Source organism: Oncorhynchus keta, chromosome 8, assembly GCF_023373465.1.
Source record: "Oncorhynchus keta strain PuntledgeMale-10-30-2019 chromosome 8, Oket_V2, whole genome shotgun sequence".
In the NCBI taxonomy this organism is placed as follows: Eukaryota; Metazoa; Chordata; class Actinopteri; order Salmoniformes; family Salmonidae; genus Oncorhynchus; species Oncorhynchus keta.
Window position 1 is genome coordinate 31,987,876 of NC_068428.1, and position 15,539 is coordinate 32,003,414.

The 15,539-nt window shown below is 51.0% G+C and overlaps 2 protein-coding genes and 1 long non-coding RNA gene across 13 annotated transcripts in view; 1 reads left to right on the forward strand and 2 right to left on the reverse strand.

Annotated features, from left to right (window-relative positions):
- Window positions 1-15,539, forward strand: part of LOC118386628 (serine/threonine-protein kinase MRCK alpha-like) — a 134,139-nt gene that overhangs the window by 111,341 nt on the left and 7,259 nt on the right. For 8 of the 11 annotated variants that reach the window (XM_052523985.1, XM_052523986.1, XM_052523990.1 and 5 more), the window contains 6 exons: window positions 69-153; window positions 315-438; window positions 3,877-3,994; window positions 7,331-7,451; window positions 9,569-9,729; window positions 13,177-13,251. In XM_052523985.1, the coding sequence (XP_052379945.1) occupies window positions 69-153; window positions 315-438; window positions 3,877-3,994; window positions 7,331-7,451; window positions 9,569-9,729; window positions 13,177-13,251 (684 nt within the window). The remainder of the gene's footprint in view (window positions 1-68; window positions 154-314; window positions 439-3,876; window positions 3,995-7,330; window positions 7,452-9,568; window positions 9,730-13,176; window positions 13,252-15,539) is intronic. The other 3 variants (XM_052523992.1, XM_052523993.1, XM_052523987.1) reach the window with 2 other exon arrangements.
- On the reverse strand, window positions 5,095-7,257 carry LOC127931411 (uncharacterized). The gene is made up of 2 exons (XM_052523996.1): window positions 6,139-7,257; window positions 5,095-6,030 (listed from the first exon to the last, which is right to left on the reverse strand). Exons 1-2 carry the CDS (start codon window positions 7,018-7,020, stop codon window positions 5,251-5,253), a joined length of 1,662 nt encoding a protein of 553 aa, XP_052379956.1. The 5' UTR covers window positions 7,021-7,257; the 3' UTR covers window positions 5,095-5,250.
- LOC127931413 (uncharacterized) lies at window positions 10,519-12,734 on the reverse strand. The gene is made up of 3 exons (XR_008141016.1): window positions 12,569-12,734; window positions 10,995-11,356; window positions 10,519-10,958 (listed from the first exon to the last, which is right to left on the reverse strand). It is a non-coding gene; the product is annotated as an uncharacterized LOC127931413 (long non-coding RNA).

The following is a 15,539-nucleotide window of genomic DNA, read 5'->3' on the forward strand; positions in this document are numbered from 1 at the left end:
GGCCGTTAGTCGAATTGGTGTGTGTGCATGGTAGGTTTAACCTTTGACCCCGTTGTATCTTCCTGAAGGTGCGACCTCTGAACCCGGATGGATCCCTGAACCTCCTGGGTCTTGAGACTGTGAGGCTCATCTACTTCAGAAACAAGACTGCAGGTCAGTGACACACAGGAAATGCATCTAGACTGCAGGTCAGTTAGGAGAGGTACACATCTCAATGATTTATTGTGTGTAATTCTCATTCTAATGGTCGTATTCCACAATAGGATTGTGGTGATTTTTTGTTGATGACGTGGTCAATCTTGTTAATATTCCAGAGGGTGACGAGTTGGTGGTTCCTGAGACGTCAGACAACAGCAGGAAGCAGATGGTTCGCAGCATGAACAACAAGAGACACTTCTCCTTCAGAGTCCCTGAGGAGGAGAGGATGCAGCAGAGGAGGTACACTACATAGTACATACTACATAGTACACACTATGTACGGTGCATTCGGTAAGTATTCAGACATTTCAGACCCCTCAACTTTTTCCACATTTTGTTACGTTATAGCCTTATTCTAAACTGGATTAAATAAACATTTTTCCTCATCATTCTACACACAATACCCCAAAATGACAAAGCAAAAACAGGTTAGTAGAAACTTTGGCACATTTGCTAAAATAAAAAACAGAAATACCTTATTTACATAAGTATTCAGACCCTTTTGATATGAGACTCAAAATTGAGCTCAGGTGCATCCTGTTTCCATTGATCATCCGTGGGATGTTTCTATATCTTGAATGGAGTCCTCCTGTGGTAAATTAAATTGATTGGACATGATTTGGAAAGGCACACACCTGCTTTATATAAGGTCCCTCAGTTGGCAGTGTGTGTCAGAGCGAAAAGCTAGCCATAAGGTCGAAGGAAATGTCCGTAGAGCCACAAGACGGGAATGTGTCAAGGCACAGATCTGGGGAAGGGTACCAAAAAATGTTTGTAGCAGTGAAAGTCCCCAAGAACACAGTGGCCTCCATCATTCTTAAATGGAAGAAGTTTAGAACCACCAAGACTCTTCCTAGAGCTGGCCGCGTGGCCAACTGAGCAATTGGGGAGAAGGGCCTTGGTCAGAGAAGTGACCAAGAACCCGATGGTCACTCTGACAGAGCTCAATAGTTCCTCTGTGGAGATGGTTATCCTTCTGGAAGGGTCTTCTATCTCTGCAGCACTCCACCATTCAGGCCTTTATGGTAGACTGGCCAGATGGAAGCCAATCCTCAGTGAAACGCACAACATTCTGCTGTATTGCCAAAAGGAACCAAACGCTTCCGGTGCCGACAGAGATGGCTGCCTCGCTTGTCGTTCCTAGGAAACTATGCAGTATTTTGTTTTTTATGTGTTATTTCTTACATTGGTACCCCAGGTCATCTTAGGTTTTATTACATACAGTCGGGAGGAACTATTGGATATAAGATCAACGTCAACTCACTAACATTACGACCCGGAATACGACTTTCCCGAAGCGGATCCTCTGTTTTGCCCACCACCCAGGACAATGGATCAGATCCCAGCCGGCGATCCAAGACAACGACGCTTTAGAAGGGGCGGTCTTCTGGTCAGGCTCCATAGATGGGCACATCGCGCACCCCTCCCGAGCATACTAATCGCCAATGTCCAGTCCCTTGACAACAAGACGAAATCCGTGCAAGGGGAGCCTTCCAGAGAGACATCAGAGACTGTAACGTTCTTTGTTTCACGGAAACATGGCTGACTCGAGACACGCTATCGGAGTCGATACAGCCAGCTGATTTCTTCACGCATCTCGCTGACAGAAACAAGCATCTTTCTGCTAAGAAGAAGGGCGGGGCTGAATGCCTTATGATTAACGAGACGTGGTGTGATTATAACAATGTACAGGAACTCAAGTCCTTCTGTTCACCTGACCTGACCTCACAATCAAATGCCGACCGCATTACCTACCTAGAGAATTCTCTTGGATTATAATCACAGCCGCATATATCCCCCCCCCAAGCAGACACATCGATGGCCCTGAACAAACTTCATTTGACTCGATGTAAACTGGAAACCACATATCCTGAGGCTGCATTTATTGTCGCTGGGGATTTTAACAAGGATAATCTGAAAACAATGCTCCCTAAATTCTATCAGCATATCGATTGCGAAACCAGGGCTGGCAAAAACCTAGACCATTGTTATTCACAGGAAGGCCAAAAAGATGAAGGACAACAACCATCTGAGCCACTGCCTGTTCACCCTGCCATCATCCAGAAGGCGAGATCAGTACAGGTGCATCAAAGCAGGGACCGAGAGACAGATGTTTTTCAGTCTCAAGGCCATCAGACTGTTTAACAGCTATCACTAACATTGAGTGGCTGCTGCCAACATACTGACTCATCTCCAGCCACTTTAATAATGGAAAAATGGATGTAATACATGTATCACTAGCCACTTTAAACAATGCCACTTCACATAATGTTTACATCCCCTACATTACTCATCTCATATGATATGTATATCCTGTACTCAATATCATCTACTGCATCTTGCCATCTTTATGTAATACATGTATCACTAGCCACTTTAAACAATGCCACTTCACATAATATGTTTATATACCCTACATTACTCATCTCATATGTATATACTGTACTCTTTACCATCCACTGCATCTTGCCTATGCCGTTCTGTACCATCACTCATTCATATATTTTTTTATGTACATATTCTTATTCATTCCTTTACACTTGCGTGTGTTTAAGGTAATTGTTGTGAAATTGTTAGGTTAGATTTTTTGTTGGTTATTACTGCATTGTCGGAAGCACAAGTATTTCGCTACACTCCCATTAACATCTGCTAACCATGTGTATGTGACAAATATAATTTGATTTAAAGACTCTCAGACCATGAGAAACAAAGATGCTCTGGTCTGAGGAAAACCAAGATTGAACTCTTTGGCCTGAATACCAAGCATCATGTCTGGAGGAAACCTGGCAACATCCCTACGGTGAAGCATGTTGGTGGCAGCATCATGATGTGGGGATGTTTTTCAGTGGCAGGGCCTGGAAGACTAGTCAGGATCGAGGGAAAGATGAACTTAGCAAAGTACAGAGAGATCCTTGATGAAAACCTGCTCCAGAGCTGGGGACCTCAGACTGGGGCGACGGTTCACCTTCCAACAGGACAACGACCCTAGGCACACAGCCAAGACAATGCAGGAATGGCTTCGGGACAAGTCTCGGAATGTCCTTGAGTGGCCCAGCCAGAGCCTGAACCCGATCGAACATCTCTGGAGAGACCTGCAAATAGCTGTGCAGCAATGCTCCCCATCCAACATGACAGAGCTTGAGAGAATCTGCAGAGAGGAATGTGAGGAACTCCCCAAATACAGGTGTGAGCCATACCCATGAAGACTCAAGGCTGTAATCGCTGCCAAGGGTTGTTCAACGAAGTTTTGAGTAAAGGATCTGAATACTTATGCAAATGTGATATTTCATTATTTTTTTGTGTGTCTAAAAACCTGTTTTTGTTTTGTCATTATGGGGTATTGTGTGTAGATTGATGAGAGGGGGGGGAAACAATTTCATCCATTTTAGAATAAGACTGTAACGTAACAGAATGTGGAAAAAGTCAATGGGTCTGAATATTTTCTGAATGCACTATAGTAAACACTACATAGTACAAACTGTACACTACATAGAAGACACTGCATAGTACACACTACATAGTACACACTATAGATGCTTCTTATTCAGAGACCCAGAGAATGAGAGACTGCAGCAGAGGATGTACACTATTACACCCTACATAGTACACTATAGACGCTTCTCCTTCACTCTCCACAGGGGCATTCAGTCAGCTGATCTGTGTGTGTCCCTTGTGTAGGGAGATGCTGAGAGACCCAGAGATGAGGAACAAGCTGATCTCCAACCCCACCAACTTCAACCACGTGGCCCACATGGGACCTGGAGACGGCATCCAGATTCTCAAAGACCTGCCCATGGTAAGAACCCCAACAGTCCATTTCAATCTGCTTTAGTCTATACCAGATCCTCAGTAAAGACCTGCCCATGGTAAGAACCCCAACAGTCCATTTCAATCTGCTTTAGTCTATACCAGATCCTCAGTAAAGACCTGCCCATTGTAAGAACCCCAACAGTCCATTTCAATCTGCTTTAGTCTATACCAGATCCTCAGTAAAGACCTGCCCAAGGTAAGAACCCCAACAGTCCATTTCAATCTGCTTTAGTCTATACCAGATCCTCAGTAAAGACCTGCCCATGGTAAGAACCCCAACAGTCCATTTCAGTCTGCTTTAGTCTATACCAGATCATCAGTAAAGACCTGCCCGTGGTAAGACAGACCACTACAGTACATATCAGTCTGCTTTGTAAAGACCTGCCCGTGGTAAGACAGACAATATCAGTCTGCTTTGTAAAGACCTGCCTGTGGTAAGACAGACCACTACAGTCCATATCAGTCTGCCCGTGGTAAGACAGACCACTACAGTCCATATCAGTCTGCCTGTGGTAAGACAGACCACTACAGTCCATATCAGTCTGCTTTGTAAAGGCCTGCCAGTGGTAAGACAGACAACTACAGTCCATATCAGTCTGCCCGTGGTAAGACAGACCACTACAGTCCATATCAGTATGCTTTGTAAAGACCTGCCCGTGGTAAGACAGACCACTACAGTCCATATCAGTCTGCTTTGTAAAGACCTGCCCGTGGTAAGACAGACCACTACAGTCCATATCAGTCTGCCCGTGGTAAGACAGACCACTACAGTCCATATCAGTCTGCTTTGTAAAGACCTGCCCGTGGTAAGACAGACCACTACAGTCCATATCAGTCTGCCCGTGGTAAGACAGACCACTACAGTCCATATCAGTCTGCTTTGTAAAGACCTGCCCGTGGTAAGACAGACCACTACAGTCCATATCAGTCTGCTTTGTAAAGACCTGCCCGTGGTAAGACAGACCACTACAGTCCATATCAGTCTGCTTTGTGAAGACCTGCCTGTGGTAAGACAGACCACTACAGTACATATCAGTCTGCTTTGTAAAGACCTGCCCATGGTAAGACAGACTACTACAGTCCATATCAGTCTGCTTTGTAAAGACCTGCCTGTGGTAAGACAGACCACTACAGTCCATATCAGTCTGCTTTGTAAAGACCTGCCTGTGGTAAGACAGACCACTACAGTCCATATCAGTCTGCTTTGTAAAGACCTGCCTGTGGTAAGACAGACCACTACAGTCATATCAGTCTGCTTTGTAAAGACCTGCCTGTGGTAAGACAGACCACTACAGTCCATATCAGTCTGCTTTGTAAAGACCTGCCTGTGGTAAGACAGACCACTACAGTCCATATCAGTCTGCTTTGTAAAGACCTGCCCGTGGTAAGACAGACCACTACAGTCCATATCAGTCTGCTTTGTAAAGACCTGCCCGTGGTAAGACAGACCACTACAGTCCATATCAGTCTGCTTTGTAAAGACCTGCCTGTGGTAAGACAGACCACTACAGTCCATATCAGTCTGCTTTGTAAAGACCTGCCTGTGGTAAGACAGACCACTACAGTCCATATCAGTCTGCTTTGTAAAGACCTGCCTGTGGTAAGACAGACCACTACAGTCATATCAGTCTGCTTTGTAAAGACCTGCCCGTGGTAAGACAGACCACTACAGTCCATATCAGTCTGCTTTGTAAAGACCTGCCTGTGGTAAGACAGACCACTACAGTCCATATCAGTCTGCTTTGTAAAGACCTGCCTGTGGTAAGACAGACCACTACAGTCCATATCAGTCTGCTTTGTAAAGACCTGCCTGTGGTAAGACAGACCACTACAGTCCATATCAGTCTGCTTTGTAAAGACCTGCCCGTGGTAAGACAGACCACTACAGTCCATATCAGTCTGCTTTGTAAAGACCTGCCTGTGGTAAGACAGACCACTACAGTCCATATCAGTCTGCTTTGTAAAGACCTGCCCGTGGTAAGACAGACCACTACAGTCCATATCAGTCTGCTTTGTAAAGACCTGCCCGTGGTAAGACAGACCACTACAGTCCATATCAGTCTGCTTTGTAAAGACCTGCCTGTGGTAAGACAGACCACTACAGTCCATATCAGTCTGCTCTGTAAAGACCTGCCTGTGGTAAGACAGACCACTACAGTCCATATCAGTCTGCTTTGTAAAGACCTGCCTGTGGTAAGACAGACCACTACAGTCCATATCAGTCTGCTTTGTAAAGACCTGCCCGTGGTAAGACAGACCACTACAGTCCATATCAGTCTGCTTTGTAAAGACCTGCCTGTGGTAAGACAGACCACTACAGTCCATATCAGTCTGCTTTGTAAAGACCTGCCTGTGGTAAGACAGACCACTACAGTCCATATCAGTCTGCTTTGTAAAGACCTGCCTGTGGTAAGACAGACCACTACAGTCCATATCAGTCTGCTTTGTAAAGACCTGCCTGTGGTAAGACAGACCACTACAGTCCATATCAGTCTGCTTTGTAAAGACCTGCCTGTGGTAAGACAGACCACTACAGTCCATATCAGTCTGCTTTGTAAAGACCTGCCTGTGGTAAGACAGACCACTACAGTCCATATCAGTCTGCTTTGTAAAGACCTGCCTGTGGTAAGACAGACCACTACAGTCCATATCAGTCTGCTTTGTAAAGACCTGCCCGTGGTAAGACAGACCACTACAGTCCATATCAGTCTGCTTTGTAAAGACCTGCCTGTGGTAAGACAGACCACTACAGTCCATATCAGTCTGCTTTGTAAAGACCTGCCTGTGGTAAGACAGACCACTACAGTCCATATCAGTCTGCTTTGTAAAGACCTGCCTGTGGTAAGACAGACCACTACAGTCCATATCAGTCTGCTTTGTAAAGACCTGCCTGTGGTAAGACAGACCACTACAGTGTGTCCATAGATTTCTGCTCGGTATTTGTTCCTCTTTTATCTGTGTTTGTATGTTTGTTGTCGTTTGTGATTTAATGTCTATATGTGTGGTCATCATCTCTATATAAATTGTTGTATGTATGCATATGTGTTCATATTTGTATCATTATGTGAATATGTGTATTCACACATTTTTCTGTCTTTGTGTTTTCATCTCCATAATCTATATATCTTCTGTGCTCATCTGTCTCTGTGCTCATCTGTCTCTGTGCTCATCTGTCTCTGTGCTCATCTGTCTCTGTCCTCATCTGTCTCTGTGCTCATCTGTCTCTGTGCTCATCTGTCTCTGTGCTCATCTGTCTCTGTGCTCATCTGTCTCTGTCCTCATCCGTCCCCGTCGGTCTCTGTCCTCTCCTGTCTTAATGCAGAACTTGCGTGTTCAGGAGAGTCGTGCTGCAGGCTTCAGTGGCTCCGTGTCCATCCCCTCCATCACTAAAAACAGAGCCGAGCCGGGACGGTCCATGAGCGCCAGCAGTGGACTGGGCATCCGTAAGTACCACACTACCAAACACACTAGGCTAGTAGGCTTGATAAATAAATATTGTATAATAAAAGGGGGATTAAAAAAGCATTGTTATAAATCTAGGACTGGGTAGTGAAATGGTGTGCCTGTTACTAATGAAAAAGGGAAAGTAGATTTATATGCATTTGTGTTGTATTGACTGATACAAATGATTATCTTCCATTCCTACCTCCCCCTCTCCCCTTATCTGTCCCCCTCTCTCCCCATTCCTACCTCCCCCTCTCCCCTTCTCTGTCCCCCTCTCTCCCCATTCCTACCTCCCCCACTCCCCTTATCTGTCCCTCTCTCTCCCCATTCCTACCTCCCCCTCTCCCCTTATCTGTCCCTCTCTCTCCCCATTCCTACCTCCCCCTCTCCCCTTATCTGTCCCCCTCTCTCCCCATTCCTACCTCCCCCACTCCCCTTCTCTGTCCCCCTCTCTCCCCATTCCTACCTCCCCCTCTCCCCTTATCTGTCCCTCTCTCTCCCCATTCCTACCTCCCCCTCTCCCCTTATCTGTCCCCCTCTCTCCCCATTCCTACCTCCCAATCTCCCCTTCTCTGTCCCTCTCTCTCCCCATTCCTACCTCCCCCTCTCCCCTTCTCCCCCTCTCTCCCCATTCCTACCTCCCCTCTCCCCTTCTCTGTCCCCCCTCTCCCCATTCCTACCTCTCCCTTCTCTGTCCCCCTCTCTCCCCATTCCTACCTCTCCCCTTCTCTGTCCCCCTCTCTCCCCTTCTCTGTCCCCCTCTCTCCCCATTCCTACCTCCCCTCTCCCCTTATCTGTCCCTCTCTCTCCCCACCTCCCCTCTCCCCCTGTCCTCTGTCCCCCTACCTTCCTACTCCCCCACTCCTTCTCTGTCCCTCTGTCCCCATTCCCTCTCTCCCCTTCTCTGTCCCCCTCTCTCCCCATTCCCTCTCCCCTTCTCTGTTCCTCCCCTCCCCTCCTTCTCTGTCCCCCCTTCCCTTCTCTGTCCCTCTCTCTCCCCATTCCTACCTCCCCCTCTGTCCCCCCTCCCCTTCTCTGTCCCCCTCTCTCCCCATTCCTACCTCCCCCTCTCCCCTTATCTGTCCCTCTCTCTCCCCATTCCTACCTCCCAATCTCCCCTTATCTGTCCCTCTCTCTCCCCATTCCTACCTCCCCACTCCCCTTATCTGTCCCTCTCTCTCCCCATTCCTACCTCCCCTCTCCCCTTATCTGTCCCTCTCTCTCCCCATTCCTACCTCCCCTCTCCCCTTATCTGTCCCTCTCTCTCCCCATTCCTACCTCCCCCACTCCCCTTATCTGTCCCTCTCTCTCCCCATTCCTACCTCCCCTCTCCCCTTATCTGTCCCCTCTCTCCCCATTCCTACCTCCCCTCTCCCCTTATCTGTCCCCCTCTCTCCCCATTCCTACCTCCCCCTCTCCCCCCTCTCCCCATTCCTACCTCCTTCTCTCTCTGTCCCTCTCTCTCCCCATTCCTACCTCTCCCCCCCCTTCTCTGTCCTCTCCCCATTCCTACCTCCCCATTCCTCCCCTCTCCCCTTCTCTCTCCCCCTCTCTCCCCATTCCTACCCTCCCCTTCCCCCTCTGTCCCCCCCCTCTCTCCCCATTCCCCACCTACCCCCCTCTCCCCTTCTCTGTCCCCCTCTCTCCCCATTCCTACCTCCCCCTCTCCCCTTCTCTGTCCCTCTCTCTCCCCATTCCTACCTCCCCCTCTCCCCTTCTCTGTCCCTCTCTCTCCCCATTCCTACCTCCCCCTCTCCCCTTCTCTGTCCCTCTCTCTCCCCATTCCTACCTCCCCTCTCCCCTTCTCTGTCCCTCTCTCTCCCCATTCCTACCTCCCCCTCTCCCCTTCTCTGTCCCCCTCTCTCCCCATTCCTACCTCCCCCTCTCCCCTTCTCTGTCCCCCTCTCTCCCCATTCCTACCTCCCCCTCTCCCCTTCTCTGTCCCTCTCTCTCCCCATTCCTACCTCCCCTCTCTCCCCATTCCTACCTCCCCCTCTCCCCTTCTCTGTCCCCCTCTCTCCCCATTCCTACCTCCCCCTCTCCCCTTCTCTGTCCCTCTCTCTCTCCCCAATCCTCTCTTTCTTCCCCATCCCTTTTTATTTTTCTCTCTCTCCAGGTTCGTCATCTCAGAACGGCAGTGCGTTGAGGAGAGAGCTCTCTGGGGGTAGCTACAGTTCTAAGCGCCAAACCATGACCTCTCCCTCCGAGAGCTCCTTGTCCTCCGGAGGGGGTATGGACGGCTGCAGCGACGCACCCCTCTCCCAATTCGACAGAGAGGTATGTGACCAGCCTAGCGTACTCCCTCCCTAGGGTGCCTGGGTGAAGTGCACTTGATTAAGGCTAATAAAACTAAACTACTAACAATTGGGTAGAATTGTGTTGAATCGGGTGAATGTAATAATAATATAATAATATATGCCATTTAGCAGACGCTTTTATCCAAAGCGACTTACAGTCATGTGTGCATACATTCTACGTATGGGTGGTCCCGGGGATTGAACCCACTACCCTGGCGTTACAAGCGCCATGCTCTACCAACTGAGCTACAGAAGGACCACGAATGTCTCATGATATACCATTAGGACTTGAAGTTGTTCTGATCAGTCATATCTCGTAGTGTTCTGAGTTGTATTTTGGTTGTGATAGTTAAATGGATGGGTCTGAAATAACGTTTAATGAATCATTTGAGCACAGTTGCTCTAAATATGACACGGATCACTCAGGTGAGAAATGGTGCCATATCAATACACAGAGAGTAAAAATACTCTACCTATAATATAGAATATATCAAACATATACATATCAAAGTGTTCCCCATAACTCTGCCACCACCACATCCACCACCCAGCCTCCGTGTTCTCGTGCCTCTCGCCTCATCCCATCCCTTCCTCAATCCGATTGGTTCTTGGCACCAGCATGCTATCCCCATCACAGCCCCTCACAGGGAACTCAATCAGCCCCCTACCCTACCCAATCCTGACCCCAGCCACCCCCTATGGTTTTTATTTTTTATTTTTTTATTTTACCTTTATTTAACCAGGCAAGTCAGTTAAGAACAAATTCTTATTTAATGACGGCCTGGGAACAGTGGGTTAGTAGAGATTAGTACCTTGTCAGCTCGGGGGTTTGAATTTGCACCCTTCCGGTTCCTAGTCCAACGCTCTAACCACTAGGCTACCCTGCACATGGCCTCTCCTCTCCCACCTGCAGCCTCAACCACCCACCCAGCCAGATGTATCTATAATTCACCCTTAACTACGGATTCAGGGTCAGATAGTTCTTCATCCTCCTAATGGTTCAGGTTAGATTTGGCGTATAATAATCTGGTCCTAGATCTGTGATTAAGAGCCATTTTTACCTCAAGCATCTAGCCATCCTCCAACAGTGATTCTAGCCTTAGCTAACCATCCTGCCTTTGGCTCCCTCTTCTGGCCTGGCTGTCTACCATACCAACCCCCTCCCTCAGACCTGGCTGACTGTCGACCGTACCCCCCCCTCCTTCAGACCTGGCTGACTGTCTACCGTACCACCCTCCCTCAGACCTGGCTGACTGTCGACTGTACCACCCTCCCTCAGACCTGGCTGACTGTCTACTGTACCACCCCTCCCTCAGACCTGGCTGACTGTCTACCGTACCACCCTCCCTCAGACCTGGCTGACTGTCTACTGTACCACCCTCCCTCAGACCTGGCTGACTGTCGACTGTACCACCCTCCCTCAGACCTGGCTGACTGTCTACTGTACCACCCTCCCTCAGACCTGGCTGACTGTCTACCGTACCCCCCCTCCTTCAGACCTGGCTGACTGTCTACAGTACCACCCTCCCTCAGACCTGGCTGACTGTCTACTGTACCACCCTCCCTCAGACCTGGCTGACTGTCTACTGTACCACCCTCCTTCAGACCTGGCTGACTGTCTACTGTACCACCCCTCCTTCAGACCTGGCTGACTGTCTACTGTACCACCCTCCCTCAGACCTGGCTGACTGTCTACTGTACCACCCCCACTGTTCCTCATACCTGGCTGACTGTCTACCGTACCACCCTCCCTCAGACCTGGCTGACTGTCTACTGTACCACCCTCCCTCAGACCTGGCTGACTGTCTACCGTACCCCCCCTCCTTCAGACCTGGCTGACTGTCTACCGTACCACCCTCCCTCAGACCTGGCTGACTGTCTACCGTACCCCCCCTCCTTCAGACCTGGCTGACTGTCTACCGTACCCCCCTCCTTCAGACCTGGCTGACTGTCTACAGTACCACCCTCCCTCAGACCTGGCTGACTGTCTACTGTTCCACCCCTCCTTCAGACCTGGCTGACTGTCTACCGTACCACCCTCCTTCAGACCTGGCTGACTGTCTACCTTACCACCCCTCCTTCAGACCTGGCTGACTGTCTACTGTACCACCCTCCCTCAGACCTGGCTGACTGTCTACTGTACCACCCTCCCTCAGACCTGGCTGACTGTCTACTGTACCACCCTCCCTCAGACCTGGCTGACTGTCTACCGTACCCCCCCCTCCTTCAGACCTGGCTGACTGTCTACTGTACCACCCTCCCTCAGACCTGGCTGACTGTCTACTGTACCACCCTCCCTCAGACCTGGCTGACTGTCCACTGTACCACCCTCCCTCAGACCTGGCTGACTGTCTACTGTACCACCCTCCTTCAGACCTGGCTGACTGTCTACCGTACCACCCCTCCTTCAGACCTGGCTGACTGTCTACTGTACCACCCTCCCTCAGACCTGGCTGACTGTCTACTGTACCACCCCCACTGTTCCTCATACCTGGCTGACTGTCTACCGTACCACCCTCCCTCAGACCTGGCTGACTGTCTACTGTACCACCCTCCCTCAGACCTGGCTGACTGTCTACCGTACCCCCCTCCTTCAGACCTGGCTGACTGTCTACCGTACCACCCTCCCTCAGACCTGGCTGACTGTCTACCGTACCCCCCCTCCTTCAGACCTGGCTGACTGTCTACCGTACCCCCCCCTCCTTCAGACCTGGCTGACTGTCTACAGTACCACCCTCCCTCAGACCTGGCTGACTGTCTACTGTTCCACCCCTCCTTCAGACCTGGCTGACTGTCTACCGTACCACCCTCCTTCAGACCTGGCTGACTGTCTACCGTACCACCCCTCCTTCAGACCTGGCTGACTGTCTACTGTACCACCCTCCCTCAGACCTGGCTGACTGTCTACTGTACCACCCTCCCTCAGACCTGGCTGACTGTCTACTGTACCACCCTCCCTCAGACCTGGCTGACTGTCTACCGTACCCCCCCTCCTTCAGACCTGGCTGACTGTCTACCGTACCCCCTCCTTCAGACCTGGCTGACTGTCTACTGTACCACCCTCCCTCAGACCTGGCCGACTGTCTACTGTACCACCCTCCCTCAGACCTGGCTGACTGTCTACCGTACCCCCCCTCCTTCAGACCTGGCTGACTGTCTACTGTACCACCCTCCCTCAGACCTGGCTGACTGTCTACTGTACCACCCTCCTTCAGACCTGGCTGACTGTCTACTGTACCACCCTCCCTCAGACCTGGCTGACTGTCTACTGTACCACCCCCACTGTTCCTCATACCTGGCTGGCTCCATTGTGATTTGTGCCTGCCCCCATCTCACTCCCCCCCAGCCCTCTCCTCTACGCTCCCCACAGCCCCAGCATGTTGTTCTCTGGGCTGGGCCGCTGAGTCTGTAACTCTTACCTCTCCAGTGGCAGGCGGTCTCACCATCGGAGAAGACCCCTGATCTGAAAAGGGCTTTAAGGACCCTGCTTAGTAAGATGAAGGTAATGTCAGCACCCATACACATACAACCAACCCAGACACACTGTATCCTCAACCACACACACACACACACAGTCGTGAAGCTTTGCCCCAAAGCCACCATCAGTCCCCCTCCTGTCCACTGCACCATTTCAGCATCTGATGGCCATGTCACAGATGCCCTGCCCCCCCCCCTTGTCTCTGGCTAGAGGGTTGTTGCTCGTCCCCCTCTCCCCTGGCCTGCTCTAGTGTGGCTCCGCTCTTAGGTTCCTGAATTGGTTTTCAGAATAGTGTGTCACCATCCTCGACCCTGCATGTTTTGTCTGTTTCCATATTCTCCCCCTGTGGCCTAACCCTGGGACCTAACCCTAACCCTGGGACCTAACCCTAACCCTGGGACCTAACCCTGGGACCTAACCCTAACCCTGGACCTAACCCTGGGACCTAACCCTGGGACCTAACCCTAACCCTGGGACCTAACCCTGGGACCTAACCCTAACCCTGGGACCTAACCCTAACCCTGGGACCTAACCCTGGGACCTAACCCTAACCCTGGGACCTAACCCTAACCCTGGGACTTAACCCTAACCCTGAACCCTGGGACCTAACCCTGGGACCTAACCCTCTGGCCTTCCCCTTACACTAACCCTGTGGCCTTCCCCTGACCCCAACTCTGTGGCCTACCCCTTATACTAACCCTGTGGCCTTCCCCTAACTCTGTGGCCTACCCCTAACCCTAACTCTGTGGCCTACCCCTTATACTAACCCTGTGGCCTGCCCCTAACCCTAACTCTGTGGCCTACCCCTTATACTAACCCTGTGGCCTTCCCCTAACCCTAACTCTGTGGCCTAACCCTAACTCTGTGGCCTACCCCTTATACTAACCCTGTGGCCTGCCCCTAACCCGAACTCTGTGGCCTACCCCTTATACTAACCCTGTGGCCTTCCCCTTATACTAACCCTGTGGCCTGCCCCTAACCCTGTGGCCTTCCCCTGACCCTAACTCTGTGACCTTCCCCTAACTCTGTGGCCTACCCCTTATACTAACCCTGTGGCCTTCCCCTAACCCTAACCCTGTGGCCTACCCCTTACACTAACCCTGTGGCCTACCCCTTACACTAACCCTGTGGCCTACCCCTTACACTAACCCTGTGGCCTTCCCCTTATACTAACCCTGCGGCCTTCCCCTTATACTAACCCTGCCCCTACCCCTGTGGCCTACCCCTTACACTAACCCTGTGGCCTACCCCTTACACTAACCCTGTGGCCTTCCCCTTATACTAACCCTGTGGCCTTCCCCTTATACTAACCCTGTGGCCTTCCCCTGACCCTAACCCTGTGGCCTTCCCCTAACCCTGTGGCCTTCCCCTGACCCTAACCCTGTGGCCTTCCCCTGACCCTAACCCTGTGGCCTTCCCCTAACCCTAACTCTGTGGCCTACCCCTTATACTAACCCTGTGGCCTGCCCCTAACCCTGTGGCCTTCCCCTGACCCTAACTCTGTGACCTTCCCCTTATACTAACCCGGTGGCCTTCCCCTAACTCTGTGGCCTACCCCTTATACTAACCCTGTGGCCTTCCCCTAACCCTAACTCTGTGGCCTACCCCTTATACTAACCCTGTGGCCTTCCCCTAACCCTAACTCTGTGGCCTACCCTTTATACTAACCATGTGGCCTGCCCCTACCCCTGTGGCCTACCCCTTACACTAACCCTGTGTCCTACCCCTTACACTAACCCTGTGGCCTTCCCCTGACCCTAACCCTGTGGCCTTCCCCTGACCCTAACCCTGTGGCCTTCCCCTGACCCTAACTCTGTGGCCTTCCCCTGACCCTAACTCTGTGGCCTTCCCCTGACCCTAACTCTGTGGCCTTCCCCTGACCCTAACTCTGTGGCCTTCCCCTGACCCTAACTCTGTGGCCTTCCCCTGACCCTAACTCTGTGGCCTTCCCCTGACCCTAACTCTGTGGCCTTCCCCTGACCCTAACTCTGTGGCCTACCCCTTATACTAACCCTGTGGCCTACCCCTTACACTAACCCTGTGGCCTACCCCCTACACTAACCATGTGGCCTACCCCCTAACACTAACCCTGTGGCCTACCCCTAACTAACCCTGTGGCCTACCCCTATACTAACCTGTGGCCTACCCTACACTAACCCTGTGGCCTACCCCTAACACTAACCCCCCTGACCCTAACTAACCCTGTGGCCTACCCCCTTACACTAACCCTGTGGCCTACCCCCTAACTAACCCTGTGGCCTACCCCTATACTAACCCTGTGGCCTACCCCTACACTAACCCTGTGGTCTACC